General features: G+C 49.2%; 1 protein-coding gene across 7 annotated transcripts in view; it reads left to right on the top strand.

The window, feature by feature from the left end:
* The first annotated feature begins 331 nt into the window (after positions 1-331).
* Positions 332-23,761, top strand: part of TRAPPC9 (trafficking protein particle complex subunit 9) — a 547,275-nt gene continuing 523,845 nt past the window's right edge. For all 7 annotated transcript variants that reach the window (XM_077847376.1, XM_077847380.1, XM_077847375.1 and 4 more), the window contains exons 1-4: positions 332-448; positions 8,620-9,213; positions 17,351-17,496; positions 20,392-20,520. In XM_077847376.1, the coding sequence (XP_077703502.1) occupies positions 8,630-9,213; positions 17,351-17,496; positions 20,392-20,520 (859 nt within the window). In that variant the 5' untranslated portion in view covers positions 332-448; positions 8,620-8,629. The remainder of the gene's footprint in view (positions 449-8,619; positions 9,214-17,350; positions 17,497-20,391; positions 20,521-23,761) is intronic.

Genomic DNA, 23,761 nt, shown 5'->3' with positions numbered 1-23,761 from the left:
AGGACCCTCCCGCGCAGGGAGCACGCCCGGGGGCCCGCCTGGCCTGCACGAGGGCCACGAACTCAGCCGGCGGGCGGTTCTGAGCCTTAGCGACCACGGCTGAGGCTGCTCGGTCTTCGCCGGGGCTGCAGGGTGCAGGGTGCAGGGTGCAGGGTGCAGGGTGCGGGGGCGGCGGCCCGGGGCACCCCCACTGCCCCCGACTGCGGAGGGGCTGAAGTTTGAGCCGCGCGCCTCCAGGCCCCTCCCCCGCCCCGCCTACCCCGCGATCCCCCGCAAAACCCGGAGCGGAGCGCCGGCCCGGCCCGGCCCCGAGCATGCGCAGGAGGGTGCCGGCGCGGCCGCCGGTCGGAAGCGCCAGCTCCGAGCAGGGGGAGCGGCCGCCCGGGCTGCTCGGCCCCGCCGCCCCTCCGGCCGTTGGCTCCCGCTCCGGGCCCGGGCCGCCGGCTGTGTAAGTGCGAGGTGGGGGGGGCTCGGGGCCGGGGGCCGGGGGCCGGCGGGCTGCGGGGGGCGCTGCCCGCGCGTGGCGGCGCGTCAGCCCGCACCTGCCGGGGCCGGGGTCCGCCTCGCACCTGCCCGCGCCGCGCCGCGCCGCACCTGCACCCTGGGGCCCGGCCCTGCTCCCCGCCCCTCCCCCTCCCCGGGTCGCGCGGGGTCGCGTGGGGTCGCGCGACCCCCGGCGGGCACGGGTCTCCCCGCGGGGGCGGCCCGGGGCGACCGTCCCGTCCGCGTCCTCGCCGCCCCCGCGGGGAGCCCCGGGGTCACCTGCCGCGCCCCGCCCCCCCCCCGCCCTGGGGGCTGCAGGTGGGCTCCCCCGGAAATGCCTCCCGCCCGCGCTTTGCAGGCTCCCAGAGGGTGCCCGTGGAGTTCACGTGTTTTTATAGACACAGGGATCAAAATGTTGCAAGCTGGGCTGCTCTAGCGCAGGAGGAGCTGAAGGCAGGGGCTGTGACGTCTGCACCCCCCCCACCCCCCAGCTGAAACTGGTCACTGTCAATTTTTTTTTTTTAAGATTTTATTTATTTATTCATGAGACAGAGAGAGGCCGAGACCCAGGCAGAGGGAGAAGCAGGCTCCATGAGGGAGCCCGGACTCGATCCCAGGACCCCGGGGTCACGCCTTGGGCCGGAGGCGGGCGCCGAACCCGCTGAGCCACCCGCGGATCCCCTCTGTCAATTTTTGAGCAATAGTTGCAGCCACTTCCTCGTCCAGCCCAGCTAGTGTCTGTGAACATGAGAACAGCAGCACCCCAGGCGTGATGTTGGGGGCCCCCCGGGAAGATTGCCTTGTTAACTAAGGATCTCTCGCAAGGTTATGTTGGTTCTGAAATTGTGTGGCAGAGGGAAAAACGATCGTTCAAGGAATATTTTATTTTATTTATTTTATTTTATTTTATTTTATTTTTTTAAACTCTCCATCTTGAAGATGAAGTGGAGCTGAACTCTTCTTTCTTTTCTTTCTTTTCTTTTCTTTTCTTTTCTTTTCTTTTCTTTTCTTTTCTTTTCTTTCTCACAGAGAGAGAGAGAGAGAGGCAGAGACACAGGCAGAGGGAGAAGCAGGCTCCATGCACCGGGAGCCTGACTTGGGATTCAATCCTGGGTCTCCAGGATCGCTCCCCGGGCCAAAGGCAGGCACCAAACCGCTGCTCCACCCAGGGATCCCTCAAGGAATATTTTAAAAAATAACTGCTGTTGATTCCTGGGTGGCTCAGAGATTGAGCCTCTGCCTTGGGCCCAGGGCGTGACCCTGGAGACCCGGGATCGAGTGAGTCCCCGCCTGGGCCTCCCTGCAGGGAGCCTGCTTCTCCCTCTGCCTGGGTCTCTGCCTCTCTCTGTGTCTCTCACAAATAAATAAATAAAATCTTAAAAAAAAAAGAACTTTAAAAAAAATAATAACTGGTTGATGGAGATATGGTTCCTGTATTACAAAACCCACCCATGTGGAGCGGACAGTGCTGTGGTTTTATTTTAGTATATTCACCACTGAGCAGCCATCATGGTCCCAGAACATTTTTATCACTTCAGGAAGAAAGTCCATACTCCTTGGCCGTCACTTCTTAGTCTCCTGTTCTGCAGCCCCTGGCAGCCACTCATTTATGTTCTGTCTCCAGAGATTTGCATGTGGTGGGTGTTTCCTATGCAGATCCTACCCTATGTGGCCTTTCATGATTAGCTTTTTTTTTTAATACTTTTTTTTTTTTAAAGATTTTATTTATTTATGGGAGACACACACACAGAGAGAGAGAGAGAGAGAGAGAGGCAGAGACAGAAGCAGGCCCCATGTGGGGAGTCCGACATGGGACTCGATCCCGGGACCCTGGGATCAGGCCCTGGGCTGAAGGCGGCGCTAAACCGCTGAGCCACCAGGGCTGCCATCATGATTAGCTTCTTTCACTGAGCATCACGTTTCCAAGACACGTCCATGTTGTCATAGTATCAGTACTTTGTTCCCTTTTATGACTGAGCAATGTTCTCTTGTTGGATAGGCTTTTTTTTAATTCATTCACTAGTTGATGGGTAGTGGTATTGTTTCCACTCTTTGACTGTTAAGAGTGAGTAATGCTGCTGTGGACATTGTGGACAAATTTTTGCATGGACACGTGTTTTCAAGTCTCTTTGGTGTGTACCTAGGAGTAGATTTGCCATTGTTATGGTAGCTCTGTGTTTAACGTTTGGGGGAGCTACTATGTTGAAGAAATACAGTTTTGATTTTTTTTTTAAGATTTTATTTATTCATGAGAAGGAGAGGCAGAGACACAGGCAGAGGGAGAAGCAAGCTCCATGCAGGGAGCCCGACGTGGGACCCAATCCCGGGTCTCTAGGATCACACCCTGGGCCGAAGGCGGCGCTAAAGCGCTGGGCCACTGGGGCTGCCCCATTTTTGATTTTTTTTAAAGGATTTTATTCATTTATTTGAGAGGAAGGAGGGCAAGCAAGCATGAGGGGGAGGGGTGGAGGGAGAAAGAGCAGCAGACTCCCCACTGAGCGGGGAGTCCGATGTGGGGCTCTATCCCAGGACCCTCAGATCATGACCTGAGCCTAAGGCAGACACTTAACTGACTGAGCCACTGAGGCGCTCCTATTTTTGATGTTTAATATTTGTATTGGACTATTGGATACTTAATATTTGTATTGTCTCAGACACTAGAACTGGTTCAGTGCCAGGTCTTATTTTTGTCAGCTTCTCCCTTGAAGAAACCAGTGGAAAAGCATGGACTCTGGCGCCTGGCTCCAGTTCATCACCTACCAAAAAGGAGACCTTAAACAGAATGACTGAGCCTTATTTCATCTACGACTGAAGATAGTGATACTCATTTCTTAGGATTGATGGGAAATCTAACTAGGATACATATTAGGATGAGTTTCCTCTTTCTACCTCACATGATGTTCTCCTGTGTAAGATGCATATTTTGAATTTGGGGCAAATTCAATAAGAAGTTTATGATACTGACCTGCTTCAGGGAAAACTCTTGCTTGAGGTTGTAAGGTTTATTGACCCGTGGCATGGATTTGATTGCTGGAGTCCTTTTAGTGCCCAGTCAGGACTGGAAGAGACCCAGAGGGATCATTTAGTCCAACGTGAGTTGGTTGTTTGGATTTCATAGATTAGCAAATTCCAGAAATTGGAGGATCAATAATAGGGATGTCAGTTTTAATTTTTGCTGAGACAGGGCAATGGGAAAATCACCACCATCTCCTCTCACCAGCATTTCATAAAAGCAAGAATGTTTTAATGCCAAAAAATGTGGAAGTTTATTACCTAAACACAAATTATAATAGTAGTTAATATTTATAAAGAACTTCCCAAATTTACCTAAGTTTAGTCTTATGAGGAGCTCATGCATTGTTGTACTTTTTCTCATTACTTCAAACTAAAGAAACTGAGCACCTGTCCTGAGACCTGTGCCCAGGACCCGCTGTCACCTATCTTCAGGTGGAGCTGCATCTGAGATACACTTGCGTCTTTTACCTCTGTTTTCTTGCTCATAGAGGAAGGTATTTGCAGGAGCAGCAGTGTAACCTGCAGGCTGAGGCCGGGGGCAGAGTCTGGGCTCTAAAACTAGTTGAATGCTGACAACCAGGCTGTGAGCTCCTTGAAGTTGGACCTTCTCCCTTTTTTAACTGTTGAAAACAATTTTTTAAAAAAGATTTTATTTATTTGAGAGAGAGCGAGACAGAGAGCATGAGGGTGGAATGAAGGGCAGAGAGAGAGAGAAGCAGACTCCCTGCTGAACAGGGAGCCCGATGTGAGGCTCAATCCCAGGATCCTGAGATCATGACCTGAGCCCAAGGCAAGTGCTTCACTTCCAAGCTACCCAGGTGCCTCCCTTTTTTAACTCTTGAAAAAAAATTTTTTTAAAGTTTTATTTATTTGAGAGAGCATGAGAGAGAGCACACAAAAGGAAGGGAAGAAGCAGGCTCCCTACTGAGCAGGGGGTCCGACACCCAGCTCAGTCCCAGGACCTCGAGATTAGGACCCAAGCCAAAGACAGATGCCCAACTGACTGAGCCATCCAGGCACCCCTAATTCTTGAAAGATTTTGAAATCTAGACTACAGCAAAGGTGTATGTGCTGTTTATATATAGTTGAAAGAATGGCTAAACAAATGCCTTCGTGTCTGCCATCCAGCTTCACTTCCAAAGCCTGCTGTCTCTCTCCTGAGTTACGCTCCTCTCTGCCACCCAAATTTATTTTTATTTATAGCTTTACATTGTGTGTAAATATCCCTAAACAGTACGTTGTGTAGTGTTGGCTGTTTCTGAATTTTATGTAAACAGGATTGTGCTGCTTGTCTTAATCCACGACCTACTTTATTTGCCCATCACAGTGTTGAGATTTAGCCGCGATTCTGCAGTGTCGTTCTGGGCCATTCATGTTCACGGCTCTGTAAGCTTTCATTGCATTAAAAGACTACGATATGTTTATCCACTCTTCTGACGGTGGACATTTGTGTTGTCTCTAGTTCTGGCTTCTAGCATCCTTTGTTTATGTTTTCTGCCATCCATATGCCAGAGTCGCTCTATGAGGGAAATTCCGGGGCCCAGGATGTGCCAGTCCGTATGCCCGCTGTCATATAGGAGAATTATTTCTGACCTACACCTTTGTGAACACTTGGCGTCTTTCTTTCTCTCTCTCTCTTTTTTTTTAAAGATTTTATTTATTTATTTATTTATTTATTTATTTATTTATTTATTTATTTATTTGAAACAGAGAGAGAGAGGTAGAGACACAGGCAGAGGGAGAATCTGGCTCCATGCAGGGAGTCTGACATGGGACTCGATCCTAGGTCTCCAGGATCATGCCCTGGGCTGAAGGTGGTGCTCAACCACTGAGCCACCCAGGCTGCCCCAAGTTTTATTTATTTATGAAAGACACACACAGAGAGGCAGAGACACAGGCAGAGGGAGAAGCAGGCTCCCTGCAGGAAGCCCGATGCGGGACTCATCCTGCGACCAGGGGTCACACCCTGAGCCAAAGGCAGATGCTCAACCACTGAGCCACCCAGGTGTCTCACACTTGGTGTTTTTCATACTTAAAATGTTCTGTCTATGTAGTAGCATCATTCACAGGAGCCCCAAGCTAGAAGCAACCCAATGACCTTTGATGAATGAATAAATAAATAGTGTATCTATACAATGGGATATAAGCACTGAAACAGGAGGAAATTCTGATGCACTGCTACAACATGGATGAACCTGGAAGACGTTCTGCTAAGTGAAGTAAGCTAGTCCCCAAAGGACTCAAAGAGTGTGTGATTCCACTTACATGAGGGGCCTCGAGCAGTTAAATTCGTAGAGACAAAGTCAGAATGGTGGCTGCCAGGGGCCGGGGAGCGCCGGCGTTTCCCGAGTACAGAGTGTCAGGCCGAGGACGTGGAGAACTCTTGGAGGTGGTGGCACAGCAGTGTGAATGTCCTTACTGCTGTAGAACTGTGCCCTTAAAAAGGATGTCTCATGTGTATTTACCACAGTACAGTTTTTATTTTGTCAATTTATTTTGGATGTGAAATGGTCTGTCACTGTGGCTTTAATTTGCTTTTTCCTGGTTGCCATCGAGGTGGGCCATCCTTATGTACATGTCTTGGCTATTTGAGTTTTATCTTCGAAGATGCTGCTTTGAGCATTTTGCCCATTTTCTGATTGGACAATGTGTCTTTTTCTTTTTTATAATTTTTTATTTATTTATGATAGTCACACAGAGAGAGGGAGAGAGGCAGAGACACAGGCAGAGGGAGAAGCAGGCTCCATGCACCGGGAGCCCGATGTGGGATTCGATCCCGGGTCCTCAGGATCGGGCCCTGGGCCAAAGGCAGGCGCCAAACCGCTGCGCCACCCAGGGATCCCTCTTTTTCTTACTCACAGATTACCCATCGTCTTACTGTTATTTGTCGGAGAGTCTGTCCTTTCCTACCACCTGACAGTGGCACCTCTGCTGTATTTCAAATTGTCATGTATGTGTGGGTCAAGTTCTTGGCGGGATTGCATTTTTTTTTAATATCCCTGTGTCTGTACTGTGCTGGTTGTAGCTTTTTATTTGGTCTTTCCCCCCACACAAATGTACTGAGATATAATTCATATATCATACACTTCATCCATTGGAGTCTACAATTTAGTGGTTTTTAGTGTATTCACAGAACTGTGCCGCCATTACCATGGTGTTGGAACATTTCATCATCCCCACAAGAAACCCTGTATCTGTAGCAGTAGCAGTTGTATCTGGTCTTGCTTTTGTTGGGGTTGGGGATGCCCTTCATCAGGGGTGGTTCTTCAGAAGTTTTGAAGTTTCTTGGCTATTCTTGACTGTAAGTTAATTTGTTAATTTGTTATATTCCACCAAAAATCTGGTAGGAAGTCTTTTTTTTTTTTTAAAAGATTTTATTTATTTATTCATGAGAGACAGAGAGAGAAAGAGAGAGAAAGAGAGAGAGGCAGAGATACAGGCAGAGGGAGAAGCAGGCTCCATGCAGGGAGCCTGACGTGGGACTTGGTCCCGGGTCTCCAGGATCAGGCCCTGGACCAAAGGTGGCGCTAAACCGCTGAGCCACCCGGGCTGCCCCTGGTAGGAAGTCTAATCCAGAGTAACTTTGAATCTATATATCAAACTGGGGAGAATTAACATCTTTCTTCTCTTTCTACTCGTGAGTATACCTGGGACGCTGTCTTTTCATCTGCACAGAGCCTGGCACATGGGAAGTCCTCATTAGATGTTGGGTATGTGAACAGTGAGGTTTTATACATTGCTAATTTCTCTTTCACAAAAGAGAAAACCTCAGTGAAACTGTGTGACTCACTTATGGTCACACAGAATGACAGCCAGGGAGAGAACCAACTCGATAGACTTGGTGCCTGCGGTCAGTTCTCTGCCACCTATTGCTAACGAGAGAGCAGGAGCTTTTTGCAAATAATGTGTGCTGCTCGGCTGCTTTAAATTTCATTAATTCAATCTTATCTATAGATGGCTTTTCTTCGGTGCACCTAGGTATGATGTGTGCATGTGTTTAATAAAGATCTGTGGTTGGGAGAACTCATGGCTTGTATCGTGCCTGGCACAGAGTGCCCATGGAGCACATGTGTGAACAGGGAAAGCCATAGTGCAGGTTGGAATTTCCATTATGACTCAAAATTCTCAACTTCTGTACCCATGACACCTTGATAGAGCCTACCTTAGCTTTGAGTGCAAACATATTGAATAAGTTGATGAAACCTTATTGCACTGTAGAGGGAAGGCCTTGTATGCTTGTCCTCTGTCTTTTCTTTCTGCACTTGTTCTCCTGGGCCTCACGGATGCCTTGTCCGTCAGCAGTGCCCAGAGCTTGCTGTGCTGCTGGGAGACAGTCCTTGCTCATGAGGCCTCCCCTCAGCTGCCCCGGGCCCCCCTTTCCATCTCTGTGCACTGAAGGCCTGGACCAGATAAAAGTGTTCTGCAGTTGCTTTTAAAGCTGTGTCTCCCCTTGAGAAACACAAAACCTTAAATCTCCGCCTTCAGTCCCAACTCTGCTAGGGGCAGCCATCCCTCTGTTGAACACTAACGTGGGTTCTTCCTGAGGTGGTGTAGAAGACACTGTTCAGAGGATGGCTGCTGGGAACAGTGGAGTGGCCTGGCGTCATCCTTCAGGGCTGGAGTGCCATGGCGAGGCTTGGGCCTGAACATTTCGTCTGACGGGGCCTCTCTGATCCTGACCAGGAATAAACCTCTCTTGGCCTCAGGTTCTTCTTCAGTAGAGTTGAGGTGGTGTTACAGAAGGGTTTAAGTGAGGTAATCCATATATAAACTATTTACGTCCTGGGTAGATGGGAGGTTAGATCCAGATCTGGGTCCACTCTGGTTCTCTTCAGTGTGTCCTGCTGAGGGGATGAGGGAGCGGGGCATTCGTTCACTGAACACTTTTGAGCACTGGCTCTCCACCAGTACCTGGCCACATGTTGGAAATAGAAAGCCAGAGACACCCCTTTTCTGCAGGAGCTGTGGTATTTCGGGAAGAGCTGTGGGGGCCAAACACAGAACTCCAGGGACAAATGGTAGCCCAGGGCCCTGTGTGGGGCTCACCCTGCCTCCTGGGTGGTTCGTGTCAGAACCTCCCAATACCCCAAAGTGGGCCAACAGCCTTTTTCTCTTTGGCAGAGTCTTCAAGATGAGTGTCCCTGACTACATGCAGTGTGCTGAGGACCACCAGACTCTCCTCGTGGTAGTGCAGCCTGTGGGCATCGTCTCAGAAGAGAACTTCTTCAAGATCTACAAGAGAATCTCCTCTGTGAGCCAGATCAGTGTGCGGGACTCCCAGCGGGTGCTCTACATCCGCTACAGGCATCACTACCCTCCGGAGAACAATGAGTGGGGCGACTTCCAGACCCATCGCAAAGTTGTGGGCCTCATCACCATCACAGACTGCTTCTCGGCCAAGGACTGGCCGCAGACTTTTGAGAAGTTCCACGTGCAGAAGGAGATCTATGGCTCCACACTCTACGACTCCCGGCTTTTTGTCTTTGGGCTGCAGGGAGAGATCGCCGAGCAGCCGCGTACCGATGTGGCCTTCTACCCCAACTACGAGGACTGCCAGACGGTGGAGAAGAGGATCGAGGACTTCATCGAATCGCTCTTCATCGTGCTCGAGTCCAAGCGTTTGGACAGGGCCACAGACAAGTCCGGAGATAAGATCCCCCTTCTCTGTGTCCCGTTTGAGAAAAAGGACTTCGTAGGACTGGACACAGACAGTAGGTAAGTTTACCTAGAGGCCCAGAGGCTTCGTGCTTGGGTTGCTTCCTGACAACAAGAAGGGGTAGGCAGGTGGGAGAATTTTATTGCAACAAGGGGTAGACAGGTGCAGTCCTTGGTTTTCAGACTTTTAAAAACAGGACAGCCCTTGGTTAAAGGCAGTCCTTTTAGGGTTGTCATGTGTACTTACTTCCCTGTTTGAGCTGGCCCTGCTTGTGGGACCCCTTGAGCTGCTGTCCAGAGCGGTAGCCACTTGTGGCTCTCGAGCACCAGAGAGCTGGCTGGTCTGAGCTGAGACACTGTAAGTAAAATGCATATAAGATATTAAGACTTAGTGTGGAAAAAAGAAAGAAAATACCTTGTTAATCTTTATAGTGTCAAAGTAATATTATTTTACATATGTTAGGTTAAATACTAAAATCAGTTTCAGTTCTTTACTTTTTAAGTTGTGGCAACTAGGAAACTTTATTTACATGGCTCACATTTCATTCCTGTTGCATGACACTGCCCTAGTGCACAGTTTGAAACTTTTATTCAGTCTCATCCCTTGGATGTGTAGGTGAGGTGCTGAGCCTGGAGCAGCAGCCGAACCAGGAACTAGCTGGCACCAAATGGAGCCCCTGCCTCCCGGGCTGGCTGTGCACGGGTCAGGCCTTCTTCCTACCTGATAGGGACAGTGTTGGATTCCTGGCTTACAGTCAGCCAAGGAGAGCATCAGGGTGTCAGAGATGCTCCCAGGGGCTTCCCAAAGAGCTCCTTGTGCACACGACAGTGTTTATATCCTCTGTCACAGGAGGTGTTGGGCAGAGCAGAGGAAGGTCAGGCCTCACATTTCCTGAGATTAAGTTGGCCGCTGAACTTTACACAGAGCCACAGCTGGCCCTCCCTGCTCCCTGCTCCCTGCTCTGCCTCCCATATTGTGGCCATCGTGGCGTCCGTGCACAGAGGAGGACGGTGATGTTGTGCCTGAAGGAGGTCCCCTGTGGTGAGGGAGAGCATGGGCTTCCTGGCCTTGGACACCGTGTCCCCCCTTCCCCTCCCGTAGGATGTGGATGAGGGCCTTGCAGGTGATAACTGAGTGACCTAGTGTCGTGCTGGCAGAGTGCCCACCGCCGAGTAGGTGCTCAGCACGTTTCTTGAGTTTACCTAAGGTTCAACACTGACTTTCCATTTGTTGGTAAGTTGGAAGAGACGTCACAGAACTGAGGAAAATAGGCCGGGGCCAGCCCTGTGAGGGGGAAGCACGGAGTGGCCTCAGTCCCACTTGCCTGCACTGCTCTGCAGGGTTCGCGCTGGTTTTCGTTTCCTCAGCAGACATAGACGAGTGTATGTGGCCAAGGAAAGGGCACATTGCATCTGTGATCCAAACCTCGCCCGTTACACCTTGGGGTTGGGGTGGCGAGGCCCAGGAACCTGGGCAGCTGCAAGGGGCCCGAGCAGTGCCTCACACTAGGCCCTCTCCAGGCCAGTCTGCAGCGGGGTGGCACCCGGTGACCCTCCCTTACCACATGGGGCCAGACCGTGTGCACCTTCCCCGCACTCCCAAGCCACTGCGGCCTATGGCGTGGGCAGGAACTGGCCTGTCCCTGCTGCACAGACCATTGGGTGCGTGGCTGAAGCCTTGGAAGCGGTGGGAACTCCTCTCCAACCTCTTTGCTACATGAGGCACCAGTGACATTTTTTTGGTCATTGACTTCTTGACTTTGAGGTTGCAGACCCATCAGAGAATGCCGGCCTGTTTTTGCCGTTTGAAATCTATGCTCACAATTTGGCAGGAGTAACAAGACTGACGGGACAGTGTGCCGGCCCGTGCCGGGCGATAACACGAACGAGTGTTTATTGAGAGCTGCCGTGTGCCGGGCAGGGCTCCAGCCACCGGAAACGCAGCGGTGGATCCATCTGCCCCCTGGTCGGTCCTTTCTGTTCTCGGCCTGCTGTACACACTCAGCCAGCTTTTGAACTTGTGTGACATAGTGAAGCCAGTGACTTCAGACCAAATCCGTTCTCCGGTCACCCCTGCTGGTCCATTGTTGCTTTTACTACTCTAGAGTGCTCTCACTTTTAAAACAATGGTTTGGTGCAGGAACAGAGCCCATCTCTGTCCTGCAGCTGTCCAGCCTGAAATGTGACTGTAATTCGCAGCTCACAAGGACATGGTCTAGATGAAGGCTGAGGTTTGGGTGGCGCACTGACCACGTCCGTAGGCCCTGTGGCAGATTGGCCACCGCAGGCCCCACACTTCCCCGTAACACGAGGTGCAGGTTTATTTTGCTGGAACGTTCATGTGTGCCCTGGGCCTCTTGAAAGCCCACGGGAGATTTTTGGACATGCAGTGTTGTAGCTGTCAAAGTTATTTTTGTTCTTGTGTGTTTCTAATTTTTGCTTGTTCCTCTTTTCTTTCCTTTTTTTTTTTTTCTATCATACCGCCCTGTGAGTATGTTGTTGGGTCTGAAAAGGTAGGCTGTGAACACACCGCCTTTAAAGTAGCTAGATTTCCCTGTGTGCTGCCTCCTTGCTGCCTTTACCGCTTGAAAAACCCAAAACTTACTGCTGCCTAGATCCATATATTACCCCCATCATCTTTTTATTTTCTAATTTAACAAATATTTTGCTTTTTCTTTCTTTTTTTCTTTTTAAGCACGTAACCCATTGATGTTTGATATCTGTTAAAATATTTGCTTTGGGGAACTTGTTTGGTTTCTTAGTATCTGGTGACAAACGAGCCCTTATTAATCTTTTCCGTTTGGAGGACGTGAGATGCTAATTGATTTCGGCGGCTGCACAGGGATATTTTCACGGGGTCCCTTAACCTGGAAAGTCCAAGACTGCAGCGCCTTGCTTGACTCTGGCTTTGGAATGAATATAGTGGGCACGTGTTTCCTGGCTGTCGCTGTGTGATGTGCATGACGGAGCTTGCAGCCCAGCGGCCGCCAGCGCCGGGGTTCCTGGCCCAGGAGCGTGCTGGCCACGGAGGGGTGCCGTCAGAGGATGCGGCCACCAGAGGCCTTTTGCTTTCCCCTGGAGCATGCTGTTTTCTAAACCTCACTAGCAGCCGTCCTTCTTGAAAGGGCAGAGGCTGCTTTACAGTCTGTCTTTTGCCCCCTTTATGAGGGTGACTTTTCTAGGTCTTAGGGAAACATGGCCTTCTGGAGAGCTAGTTCGTTTGGAGCTTGCGGACACAAGGAGCTCTATAGTTGACCATAGTTTTCTTTCTGCTTTAGCCAGTAAGCACACAGAGACGGATGTGTGGTTCACCTTAGCGGTTGCGTGGGCACTCACCTGTGCCAGCCTTTCCTTTTACCCCGTGTGGGTGAGAGGTAGCTGCTTCTTTCTGCTGGGGCTCCTGTCTGTCACCGACGGGCATGACATTAGTTTGCAGCAGTGAAATTCCAACACTTAACCCTAGAGGGAGAGCCTTTGGCTGACCCAGCTCCTCCACCCTGGCCCAGCTCCCGCTTGGGAGAGGATCTGGCCAGCATCACCATGCCGGCCGGGAGGCCTCGTTCTTTCTTTACTGTTCTGGTCCACGTGTGAACGCTTTCTTCCTTCACTTACTGTGTCTCAAGTGAGACAGGCTGGACTTTCTCAAAGATTCCCTCACATGCTAGGGTGGGGGAACAAAGCAGAGATAAGTATAGCAAGTAGAGGAAATTAGAACTTCCAGCCTGCAGAGATGCAGGGCGGGGAGGGTGTGATGGCCGGGCTGGGGCCTTTCCTGTTCTCCTGAGACCTCGGGGCCCTGTGTGCGAATAGGGTCACCTGCCTGGCTTCCTCTCTGCTCACCAGCTCACTGCTGGCAGGTGTGTCTCTTACCCGGGAGCTCTTCTAGATCTCAGACCCTTCAAAGTTCAGACTCTAGGAAAACCACAAGCCCCTTTTTCTTGGCACCCCTTTTGGGGCCTCCTGTGAGACTCAGGTTCCCTCCCTCAATGGCTGGTGCCAGGAGAGACCTCCCTCTCTTCAGGGGGCTGTGACTCAGCACATGCTCATTGGGAGTCAGCTGTGTCCTGCACTAGGTCCTGTGGAACGAAGTTGAGGTTCACTTAGGGACAGGAATGTCCAGGCTTGTCCCTGACTATGGTGTGGGTGGTGAGGAAAAGAGAAAATCAAGTAAGAAACTCAGGGTTTTGACTTGAACAACCGACTGTGTGGCTGGGGCTGTCTGGTGGGGAAGGCTGGGAGCTTCCTGCTGGGGGTCGCATTTAGAGTAAACATTGGATGTGTTTTTTAGACACCTTTTCAATGCTCAGGTGACAGTTTCAAAGAGGCAGATGGGTTAACAAGCCTGGAGCGCAGGGAAGGGGTGGACTGGAGAGAGAGGCTGGGAGGTGTTGGTATGTGGCTCGTATTTAGAATCAAGTATGCAGGTGAGCTCACTTAGGGGGGTGTAGACTGGGCCTGGAGGAGGGGCTGGAGCTGTGGCCGGTGGGCTGGGGGAAAGCCCACTGGTGGAGGTTTTGTACGTCATTCTAAGGAGCTTGGGATTTTAGGAGCTGCCATGTTTATCTTAAAAGTGCTGGTGGGCAGGGCAGCTACTAAAGGAATCTGAAGGGAATGGTGTGCTGGATCTGCATCCTGGGAAGACTGTCCTTGCCCAGGAGGGTGGAGGTGAGCCTCCTCAGGAGCTAGGGTCGCCTGGGGGTGGGGTATAGAGCCCTGCTGGTCCTTGTAGGAGGGCTCAGTGGCCTGAGGATGGGAGTCCCAGCTTTCTGGTCTGTCTTGCTCATGGAACAGAAGGCACATCGGGTAGGAATCTTCTGGGAGAGGTGTTGGGAGATTGGGAGCAGCAGCTGACATGTGGAAGGATTGTTGGATGGTTCTGGAATAGTCTTCCTCCAGAAAACTTTAGAAAATCCTCTTGAGTGCGTTGGTAGTTACTTTGGAGGAAGCAGTTCTTTTTTGATCCTTCCAAGCGTAAGGCGCTACACTGATGGATACAGAGATGGATAAGACGGTGTGTCATGGGGCTCCTACCATTAGAGGGAATAATGCCAGATTCAGGGGGGCAAGGGACTGGGGAATGGTAAGGTACCTGCTGGTGTCACGCAGCACAGTGGCAGTATGCGTAGACCTGGCCACTGCTGCAGGAGGGAGGTGTGCTTGTGGATGTTGAATGGGGAGCACGCCAGGAGAGTGAGCTGGGCACTGTCCAGCTTTGGGGGAGCCCTGGCACTGCAGTTGTGCGAGCTGGCTGTAGGACTCGTGTCTCCTGTGCACAGAGTTGTGCGATTCCTCAAGTTCTATTCATTCTCTCCTATTGTTGTGTGTCAGAGGAAGGTACAGAGTCCCACAGGGTATATTACGTTACTGCCAGAGTGAGATATATTCACGGTGGTTCAGTGGAACTTTTTTCCCTGTCAAGTCCAGTGGCTTGTGACATGCATGTGAGCATCCTTGGATTTGGGACTTGGGCTGTGTTTGGCTTTTTGTTTCTCCCTTCTCTCTTCTCATCCCTTTCTCCTCTTCCCAAATGCTCTCAGAGAGGTCATGGTCTTAATGGGGGGTGGGTGGACAAAACCCAGACAGTAACAGTGCAGTCGGGTTTGGGGAGCAGCCCCGCCGAGAGCTAGGAGACATTGTGAGGGTGATTTCCAGGTGACAGATGGCTCTGCATTGAGTTCTGAAGATAGGAGGAGAATCAGCCGGGTGAAGTGGCCAGGAAAGCAGCTCAGGTGGCAGGAGCCACCTGGGCAGGGGTCTGGAGGCTAGTGGAGCAGGGGCATGAGGAGACCGCCCTGTGCCATCCATGTCCCAGGCTTCAGGGGGGAGGCTGCTCCCACTGGGAGGACCCTGGAGAGGACCTGTCCTGCAGGGCTTTGGAGGAGCTTGGTTTTTAAAAAACTCACAACAGAGAGAGGCAGTGAAGGGTGTCAGTGGGGAGAGGCCTTTCGGAGAGGTGTGTCTTGGTTTTGTTCTGCGGAAAGAGGGGCTTGGGAATGGACAGGACCAGCTTCATCCCTTTGAGACCCATCCATTTATTTGTTTATTCATCATACATGCCGTTGAGTGTCCAGGGGAGAGGGATGGATGCAGAAGAGTAAGCAGAATGTACTTGCCTTTTGGTGCTTACAAATGTCAGAAGCTGGGGATCCCTGGGTGGTGCAGTGGTTTGGCGCCTGCCTTTGGCCCAGGGCACGATCCTGGAGACCCGGGATCGAATCCCACATCGGGCTCCCGGTGCATGGAGCCTGCTTCTCCCTCTGCCTGTGTCTCTGCCTCTCTCTCTCTCTGTGACTATCATAAATAAATAAAAAAAAATTAAAAAACAAAACAAAACAAAACAAAAAACAAATGTCAGAAGCTGCTTCAGCGTAGAGAATGTTCTAGGATGGGCATCCTGGGTGGCTCAATGGTTTTGCCCCGCCTTCAGCCCAGGTTGTGGTCCTGGAGGCCCAGGATTGAGTCCCACGTCGGGCTCCCTGCATGGAGCCTGCTTCTCCCTCTGCCTGTGTGTCTCTGGCTCTCTCTCTCTCAGTCTGTGTCTCTCATGAATAAATAAATAAAATCTTAAAAAAAAAAAAAGAGAGAATGTTCTAGGAACTCAGCAGGGATATCTGACCCAAAGTGCAGAAGCAGGAGGCAGGGAAGCTTTCTTGAGAAGCTGACAGTGGAAATGAGCCCCGAGGAGAGTGTGGAGGAGAGTGTGAAGGAGAGTGTGAAGCAGCGAGGCAGGAGGGCAGGGTGGGGGGTGGGGAAGCCTGGGGTTGGAGGCAGGTAGTGTGAGGCTGTAGAGTGGAGCGGCAGTGGGAGGGGGGCTAGAACTGTGCTGGGGAGCCTTGGGGGGGGTTTGAAGTGGGGGAGTGACCTAAGCAGATTTATGGTCTGGGAAGCCCTGGGGGTGTGTGTATGAGGTAGCAGGGATGTGGCCGGGCAGGGGGTATGGAGTGAAAGTACCTAGCGGGAGAGGGCTGAAGGTGTTGGGTGGGGATGGCAGGGCAGGATAGGTGTGGTGTCTTCCTACAGGGAGGGCTTGTTGGGGGGCCATCCTCACACTGCCTCGGGCGTTTCCTCTTCTCTGTTTCCCCATCTTACGTGATGATCTTAGTTCACCCAGTATTGGGAACAGAAGCACTGAATTCCAGGGCAGCAAGAGTGTTTATAGAGCTCATTAGAGTCAGATCTGGAAAGATTGAACTTTGTATTGAGGTCTGTCAGTAGCATTCATTCAGCTAGAAACTTGACGTCTTTTGGATTTCCATTGGGGTTTTTATTCTTTTTTTTTTTTTTAAGATTTTATTTATTTATTAGAGACACACAGCGAGAGAGAGAGAGAGAGAGAGAGGCAGAGACACAGGCAGAGGGAGAATGACGCGGGACTCGATTCCAGGTCTCTAGGATCACGCCCTGGGCCGAAGACAGTGCTAAACCGCTGAGCCACCGGGGCTGCCCAGGGGTTTTTATTCTTGATGTGATTGCTTTCTCAGTGAGAGAAAATTTAATACAGCGGCTACTTTTCTTGAAAACAAAACAAAACAAAACAACTTATCTTTTAAGAAATTTAATATTCAAAAGAATAGGAATATTTAAAAATGATAAAGGAGGATTGTGATGCAGTATCTTTGGTTTCTGAGTTGATCGAGAGAAGCCTTGGCATTATTTAATCGCATACCCTCGCCAACATTTAGGGAGCTGCTGGTGATGGCCCAGGCCCCAGCCCTCAAGACATGATTGGAGCTGGCTCTGAAGGAGTGAAGATAAAGGTCTTGTATGCAGAAGCCAAGTGGCTGGCTTATGATATGCAGCATAGCTCTCTTTATAAAATAATAATAGGTTCGAAGTTAAGAAAGTGGAAGATAATTGATTTTCTAAAAAGCTGGAACATAAACTTTCTTGTGCCGATGTTACAGTTGGAAAATTTGCGAAGGAGAATCCTACTCCAACATTGTCTAAGTGAAATGCATGGTGGAAGTCACATGGACCTATTATCTCTAGAAAATAACTTGGCAGGTGTTTGTGAAGTCGGGACCATTCCAGCTCCTTCACTGGCGATGATAGTTGCTGCCTTTCAGTCACAGAGCCTAAAATTGCCTTCGTAGCACTTTTTTTGTAGTGAGAGGGTTGACTAGTGCTTAGCTAGTTTGCTTTGGGGGTAGAAGCTGTGCATTAGCAATGACACATTTCCATGCGTTGTATTTTTTAGACATTACAAGAAGCGGTGCCAAGGGCGCATGCGCAAGCATGTGGGGGATTTGTGCCTCCAGGCTGGGATGCTGCAGGACTCCTTGGTACATTACCACATGTCCGTGGAACTTCTCCGCTCGGTGAATGACTTTTTGTGGCTTGGAGGTAAGATCATCTCATGAAGATGTCAGATATGTCATTATAGCAACTGTTACTTAAAATAAGAGAAAGCATAGAAAAATAGTTCTGAAAATGAAAGGTGAGGGAGGAGAAGCAATTGGCCATCTGGTTGCTGTGGGGGGTCCTCTGGGGTAACGCTCCCTCCTTGTCTGCTGCCGCGTCCCCACCTGCCTGCATGCACTTTCCTTGACAATATGCTCCTTTCCTTGTTCCTCTGTTTTTTTTTTTTTTTAAAGATTTTATTTATTTAATCATGAGAGAGAGAGAGGAGAGAGAGGGAGAGAGGCAGAGACACAGGCAGAGGGAGAAGCAGGCTCCATGCAGGGAGCCTGACGTGGGACTCGATCCCGGGACTCCAGGATCACGCCTTGGGCTGAAGGTGGCGCTAAACCCATGAGCCACGGGGGGCTGCCCTTGGGTTTGTTTTTAAGCACGTCTTGCCCTCTGCTTAGAATGCCATCTCCAACCTAGTCACCTCTTGCTCTCATTCTTCAAAGCCTCGTTTGTACATTAGCTGGCGGACAGATCAACCACACATGGTATATCCATTCAGTGGCATGTTATTAAGATGCGAAAATGCGGAAGGTGACAGCACTGGGAGTGTAGTTAGGAATATTTTAATACTGTTGTGTGGTGACAGATGGCGACTACACTTGTTGTGGTCGGCACTGAGTCACGTAGGGAACAGCCGAATCAGTGTGTTGTACGCATATTGTACACTCTACTTCAGTAAATGAAAGATACAGATGTGAGGGAAGCACGGGTGCCCCTCCAGCATGGGCGAGCCTTGATAACACCATTTGAAGTCTTGAGGAGACAGACACAAAGGGCCACCTCTCATCTGGAATGTCCCGACGAGGCAGGGTACCGATGACCGGCTGCCGGGGGCTGGATAGAAGGGCATGTGAGTGCTGGTAGCTATGGAGTTTCTTTCTGGGGTGATGAAAACAATCTGGAATTAGACGGTGGTGATGGTTACACACCTGTGAGTCGGACACTCTTCAGTGGGTGAGGGTTATGGTATGTGACTCACTTTTCAACTTAAAAAACTAAAAAATGAATTAAAAACCTACTTCAAAGGATGACCTTTTCTTACCCCTGCAGGCGGTGGGTGCCTGTGGTGTCTTGTACAGAGCCCTGCCTGTTATGGAGCTTGCCCTTTGTGCTGGAATTGTGTGTTTACATGTGTTTTCCCTTCAGGGACCGTCTCCTGGGGGTGAAGCGGGAGGTATGGTCGGTGTGTCCATAATCCAGCTTATTGTACATGTCCCAGAAATGCCTGTTAAATAAATGTGTGAGTAAGGAGTGAAATAGCGTTCGTTCCTCGAAAGGTTATTTGGGGGACCTGTCAGGTACTTATACATACAAGTCAGAATGAAGTAATGACGTCTGTTCTTTAACAGAAGTTTAGCAACGTGCTATAGGACACGTTAAATACAAGAAATTCTTAAAATGGACTCACATTTCAGGGACGCCTGGGTGGCTCAGCGATTGAGTCTGAGTCTGCTTTTGGCTCAGGGTGTGATCCTGGAGTCCTGGAGTCCCGGGATTGGGATTGAGTCCCACATTGGGCTCCTTGCAGGGAGCCTGCTTCTCCCTCTGCCTCTCTCTCTAGTGAATAAATAAATAAAATCTTAAAGACAAATGGACTCACATTTCAGAATTAGGTTTCTTAAAGAGGCTGAAGATTGATTGGTGGAATATATCTGTACCCCAGTGAGCTGTAACATTAGGGCCCCTGCAGCAGGCACTTACCTGAAAAGAATGGTTCCCACTTGCGTGGGGGGCCCACAGAATCATTAGCTGGGTTGGTAGGGTTCCTGAGGAAGGGGGTGTGCAGCTGGCCCATGCTATGTGCTGTTTGCGCTTCCTCCTGCAGCCTCTCATGAACCTGTAGTGCACTTTCCCACGGGCGCCGTGACCCGTGGCATCGTAACAGATTGAATGCAAAGCAGACAGGAGCATCAGGCTCACTCATATTAAGCCAGACGTAACAGACATTTGTAAAAATGTAAAGCAGGGCCTCTCTTCCAGCATATAGTTTTGTTTTAGAAAATAGTGTTCATAAAAATTTAACACATAATGGGCTTATTGTTATTTTAAAAGAAATGATACACACATTTACATCTTCTTTTTTTTTAGTTTTATTTTCAAATATGGTAAATATCTGTGGATTGTAACCTACACAAACAAAAGTTCTTTGTGATCATCGGTGGTTTTTCAGTGTTGAGGGGTGCTTAGACCAACATGTATGAGGATCGCTGCCGTAATAGGGGCGAACACTGTAGCCTAACGTCTAAGGCCTGTGGCACAGCCTGAGATTCTTAGGCTGCAACTGCCCACCATAGAACAAAATGTACTCTAGGCAAATGTGGTTGCCTTGGGCGAGGAGACAGGCTTACAGGTGTTTGTTCCAAGGGAATCAAATGCATATAGGGTGTGTGATGTGACAGGGTATTGTGGACCCGCTTTGCTGGTCTGATTTTTGAGTATTTTTAATCCAGGGCATTTTTTGCCACCCAGCTCTGTAGCATTAGAGCCTGGCACAGAGCCTGCCACGTGGTGTGTGCTAAACCCTTGGTTAAAAAGACAAGGAGGCTGGCACATGTCACGTGTGTATCCAGCTTCTCAGTGAGGCCTTGTGTTTCCTGAGAGTGTTCTGTGTGGCCAGCTTGGGCATGCATGCTCACAGGAAAGGTCATGGGTGGCATGTTCCTGTTTGTAGCAAAATCAGTGATCTGTAGGTTCAAATTTTTTTGGGGGTCGGGGAGGAAATTGGCATTTCTACATAATCAGACTGTTCTGATCATTCTTAGCCAATGTAGTTTGAGCTCATGATAGGCCACTGACTTTACTGATTGTGCTTTTTCCCCTACCCAGCTGCTCTTGAAGGGTTGTGTTCGGCTTCTGTCATCTATCACTACCCTGGTGGAACTGGGGGTGAGACGGGAGCTCGAAGGTTCCAGGGCAGCTCACTGCCTGCTGAAGCAGCCAACAGACACCGACCAGGTAAGCTCTGGACTTTCCTCCCATCTGCACTCATTTATGGAGGTGATAAATTTTTACATTTCCCTCTGAGTTAAACCTGACTAATGTTTAAATAAAATATAAAATATATTGAGTCAGAAATCTTGCATGAGACATTTTCTTCTGATTTTGTTGGATATTGATCTTATGGAATCTTACTATGAACGGATTGCAATGATTGGTTGATTTCCTTTTTTTTTTGATTGGTTGATTTTTGAAACACTTGAATAAAGTTTCTTGGTAGACTGACCTTGAGGTTCTGTGTCTGCATCTTTTTCTAAATTTTTGTGTATTTAGGGAAGCCAGCTCGAGATGTCAACTTTAACAGCTAAGTCAGAGCCTGGGCTGTTCCTTAATTTCCGGTTTGATGAAGTTCTCTTAATAAGTTAAGTTTGAGTTGCTTATGTTTGTCAGCACCAATGAAGAGTAAAAAATCTTTTTTGGAGGAGCAGACTCAAAAGTGCTTGTTGAATGAACTTGACCCTTCTGACCCGTAATGAATGAATGATGGCCTCCGTCATGAAGATAAGAACAAAGAACAAGGAGGTCAAGGCTTTACACACAATTGCTAGGTGTGTTTTGATTGAGGAGACGTTTTGCACCTTTTCCCCCAAAGAGAAAGCCCGTGGTAGTTAATGTGTGTTGGATAGGGAAGTGGCTTGAATGTGTTGCTCCCTGAGCTATACCTGTTCCCATGACCAGCAGAGAATACAGACATACCTTTTAGGAGCTGGTTTACTGTGGCTGCGCAGCCGGAGTCCGCGTGCACCATTTGTAGCACTGCTTAGGCGGATCTGTCATGGTTCTGGAAGACGTTTTATCCTTCTGCAGCACAGTGTCCTTGATGATTTCTATGGTCCCCCAGTTATGTGAAGGGAAGGTAGAGCAAGGAAGGGATGCAGAGTCTGAGGCTGGGCGTGCCTCCTTCTCCTGTACTTGGACACTGACTGCACACTGACTGGCGCAGGCTGTGCCACCGCTGGGCCTCCTCCTGGCTGTGGTCCTGCTGGCCCTGCTGTGGGGGCTCCACCTCCTTCCCCAACTCGGCTTTACTTCCTCCTGAGAAGACCTGCTCCCATGCTCTCTGGGAGTGCCTTTTGTTGGAGGTGGCTGTTTCCCCTGTGATTTGAAGAGTTATAATGTGTTGAGACTGTTCTACTGATGTGATTAGTGAGACTCTAGACACTTCTTAGAGAAATGTTTCCTTTTTCCTCTTTGCTGAATGTAGGCAAAGAAAAGGTTTAAACTTTTTTTGAAAAACTGCTTTGTCTGCTCTAGAGAAATGTCTTTATTTAGCTTCGCAGAGTGTAAAAAGCCCAGGCTCTCCTGCCTTTGGAGACAGCCTATAGGAACGTGGTGCGGTGAAGCCCAGGCGAGGGCCAACAGAGCACACTGGCCCCACTTTCCTGCCCTCCATGCAGAGAAGGGTCCAGGTCTGTCACCGTGCTTGGTATCGTGTGTTGTTTTATCCTGGGTGGTGACTTCAGGATTGTCTGTTTGCAGCCCCTTCGTCTTACCACAGGGGTGTATGGCATCTGCTCTCGGAGGTGAAGACCAGACAAGCTGATTCTCCCTTGAGTGCCTTTCTCAGCAGTATAAATGCAGGTGTCATTTACTGTTAATGTGACCTGCAGTGTTTAATCTCTGGTGCCTCAGTTTCTCTATGTCTAAAATGGGGAAAATAGTGAGAGCACTTCCCTTCTAGGGTTCCTGTGAAGGTGTGTGAGATGACACATAGAGGACTGGATAACTGTTAGCGGCCATGTCACCATAGTGTTAGTGTGGAGTGCTAGGTAGCTTTAAGACTTGGTGATCTGAATTCGCAAGTTTGGTTAGAGGACCCTTGACAGCTCAGACCCTGGCTATGTGGTTTTCCAGCACATGTCCTCTGAGAAAAGGACATTGTTTTCCTTCCTAACACTGAGTTATCGTAGTTTCAAAAGAATTCTGTAGTCCCCTGCTCTTTTGCTTTCGTTCTCCTTTTGATTTATTTATTTATTTATCTATCTAATTAATTGATTAATTAATTTATTTTAAAGATTTTATTTATTTATTCATGAGAGACACGGGGAGAGAGAGAGAGAGGCAGAGACACAGGCAGAGGGAGAAGCAGGCTTCACGCAGGGAGCCTGACATGGGACTCGATCCCGGGACTCCAGGATCACGCCCTAGGCCGAAGGCAGATGCTTAACCGCTGAGCCACCCAGGGATCCCCTCCTTTTGTTTTATTTTTTAAACTTTATTAGTATTAAAAAATTAGAGGCCACAAATTCTTTTTTTTTCCTGGAGATTTGCAGTGAACCTGTAAGTCTATAATTAACGGACAAAACTTGGTTTATAAAAAACATCGATAGGATATTCTGCAGGCAATCTGAAAAGAAATGCTTTTTGACCTGTAGATGTTTCTTCTTTGTGGTTACTTCTACTCTTTTGTCTGTTTTAGCTTATTAATTATCACCATCATTAGCATTATCATGATAGCCATGAAATTATTGAGCACCTGCATAGCCAATGGCTGTGCTCCTTCTCTCCTTGCGTCCTACCCCTGGGCAGGTGTGGGAGGGTGCATCAGTGTTACTTTTGTGCAGGTGGAGAATTGAGGCTGAAAGAGATGGGTCCCTAGCCCCCTCTCATGCAGCTGGTGGGGGCCGACTCAGGGCTGGGGCCCAGGCTGGTTTGACTGTGCGGCATGTGCTCTGTTATTGCAATAACTGGCCTCCCTCTGATTGGTTTTCTGAACATTGGTGAGTTAATCAATCCCAGACTTTAGGGATCTCAGCCTCATGTGACCTTAAAAGAAGAGATGTCAGTGAGACTATGAGCTGGAGGGCCATAGATTGAAATTGTATGCTCTCACAGTTGATTTAGTCTCAGCCAACAGCATAGAAGTTAGTATTTTAGTTTTAACTCTGTAAGCACTAAAAATGAAACATTAAAATGATGACAGTGCAAAAGAGAAGTGGGCTTTGAAAATCCAGCGGTTGCTAATGATTTAGTACTTGTTTTTCTCTGGTGATGCTTGTTGGGAGAGAAAGTTATAAAGACCGAATTGGTTTTATGTAGTCATGAGTATGAAAGAAAAGATTAAGTTAGTGAATGTTGAGAGAAAGTAACAATCTAGACTCCTTTCTTTCCAATGATGATTATGTAGGTTTTATGGGACTTGGGACTTGTCAGACTTGCTTTTTATGGCCCAAGTATATTTCCTCTCATTTGTGGAATT

Source organism: Canis aureus, chromosome 14 (genome assembly GCF_053574225.1).
Source record: "Canis aureus isolate CA01 chromosome 14, VMU_Caureus_v.1.0, whole genome shotgun sequence".
Lineage (NCBI taxonomy): Eukaryota > Metazoa > Chordata > Mammalia > Carnivora > Canidae > Canis > Canis aureus.
This window is presented reverse-complemented; position numbering and strand designations above follow the sequence as displayed.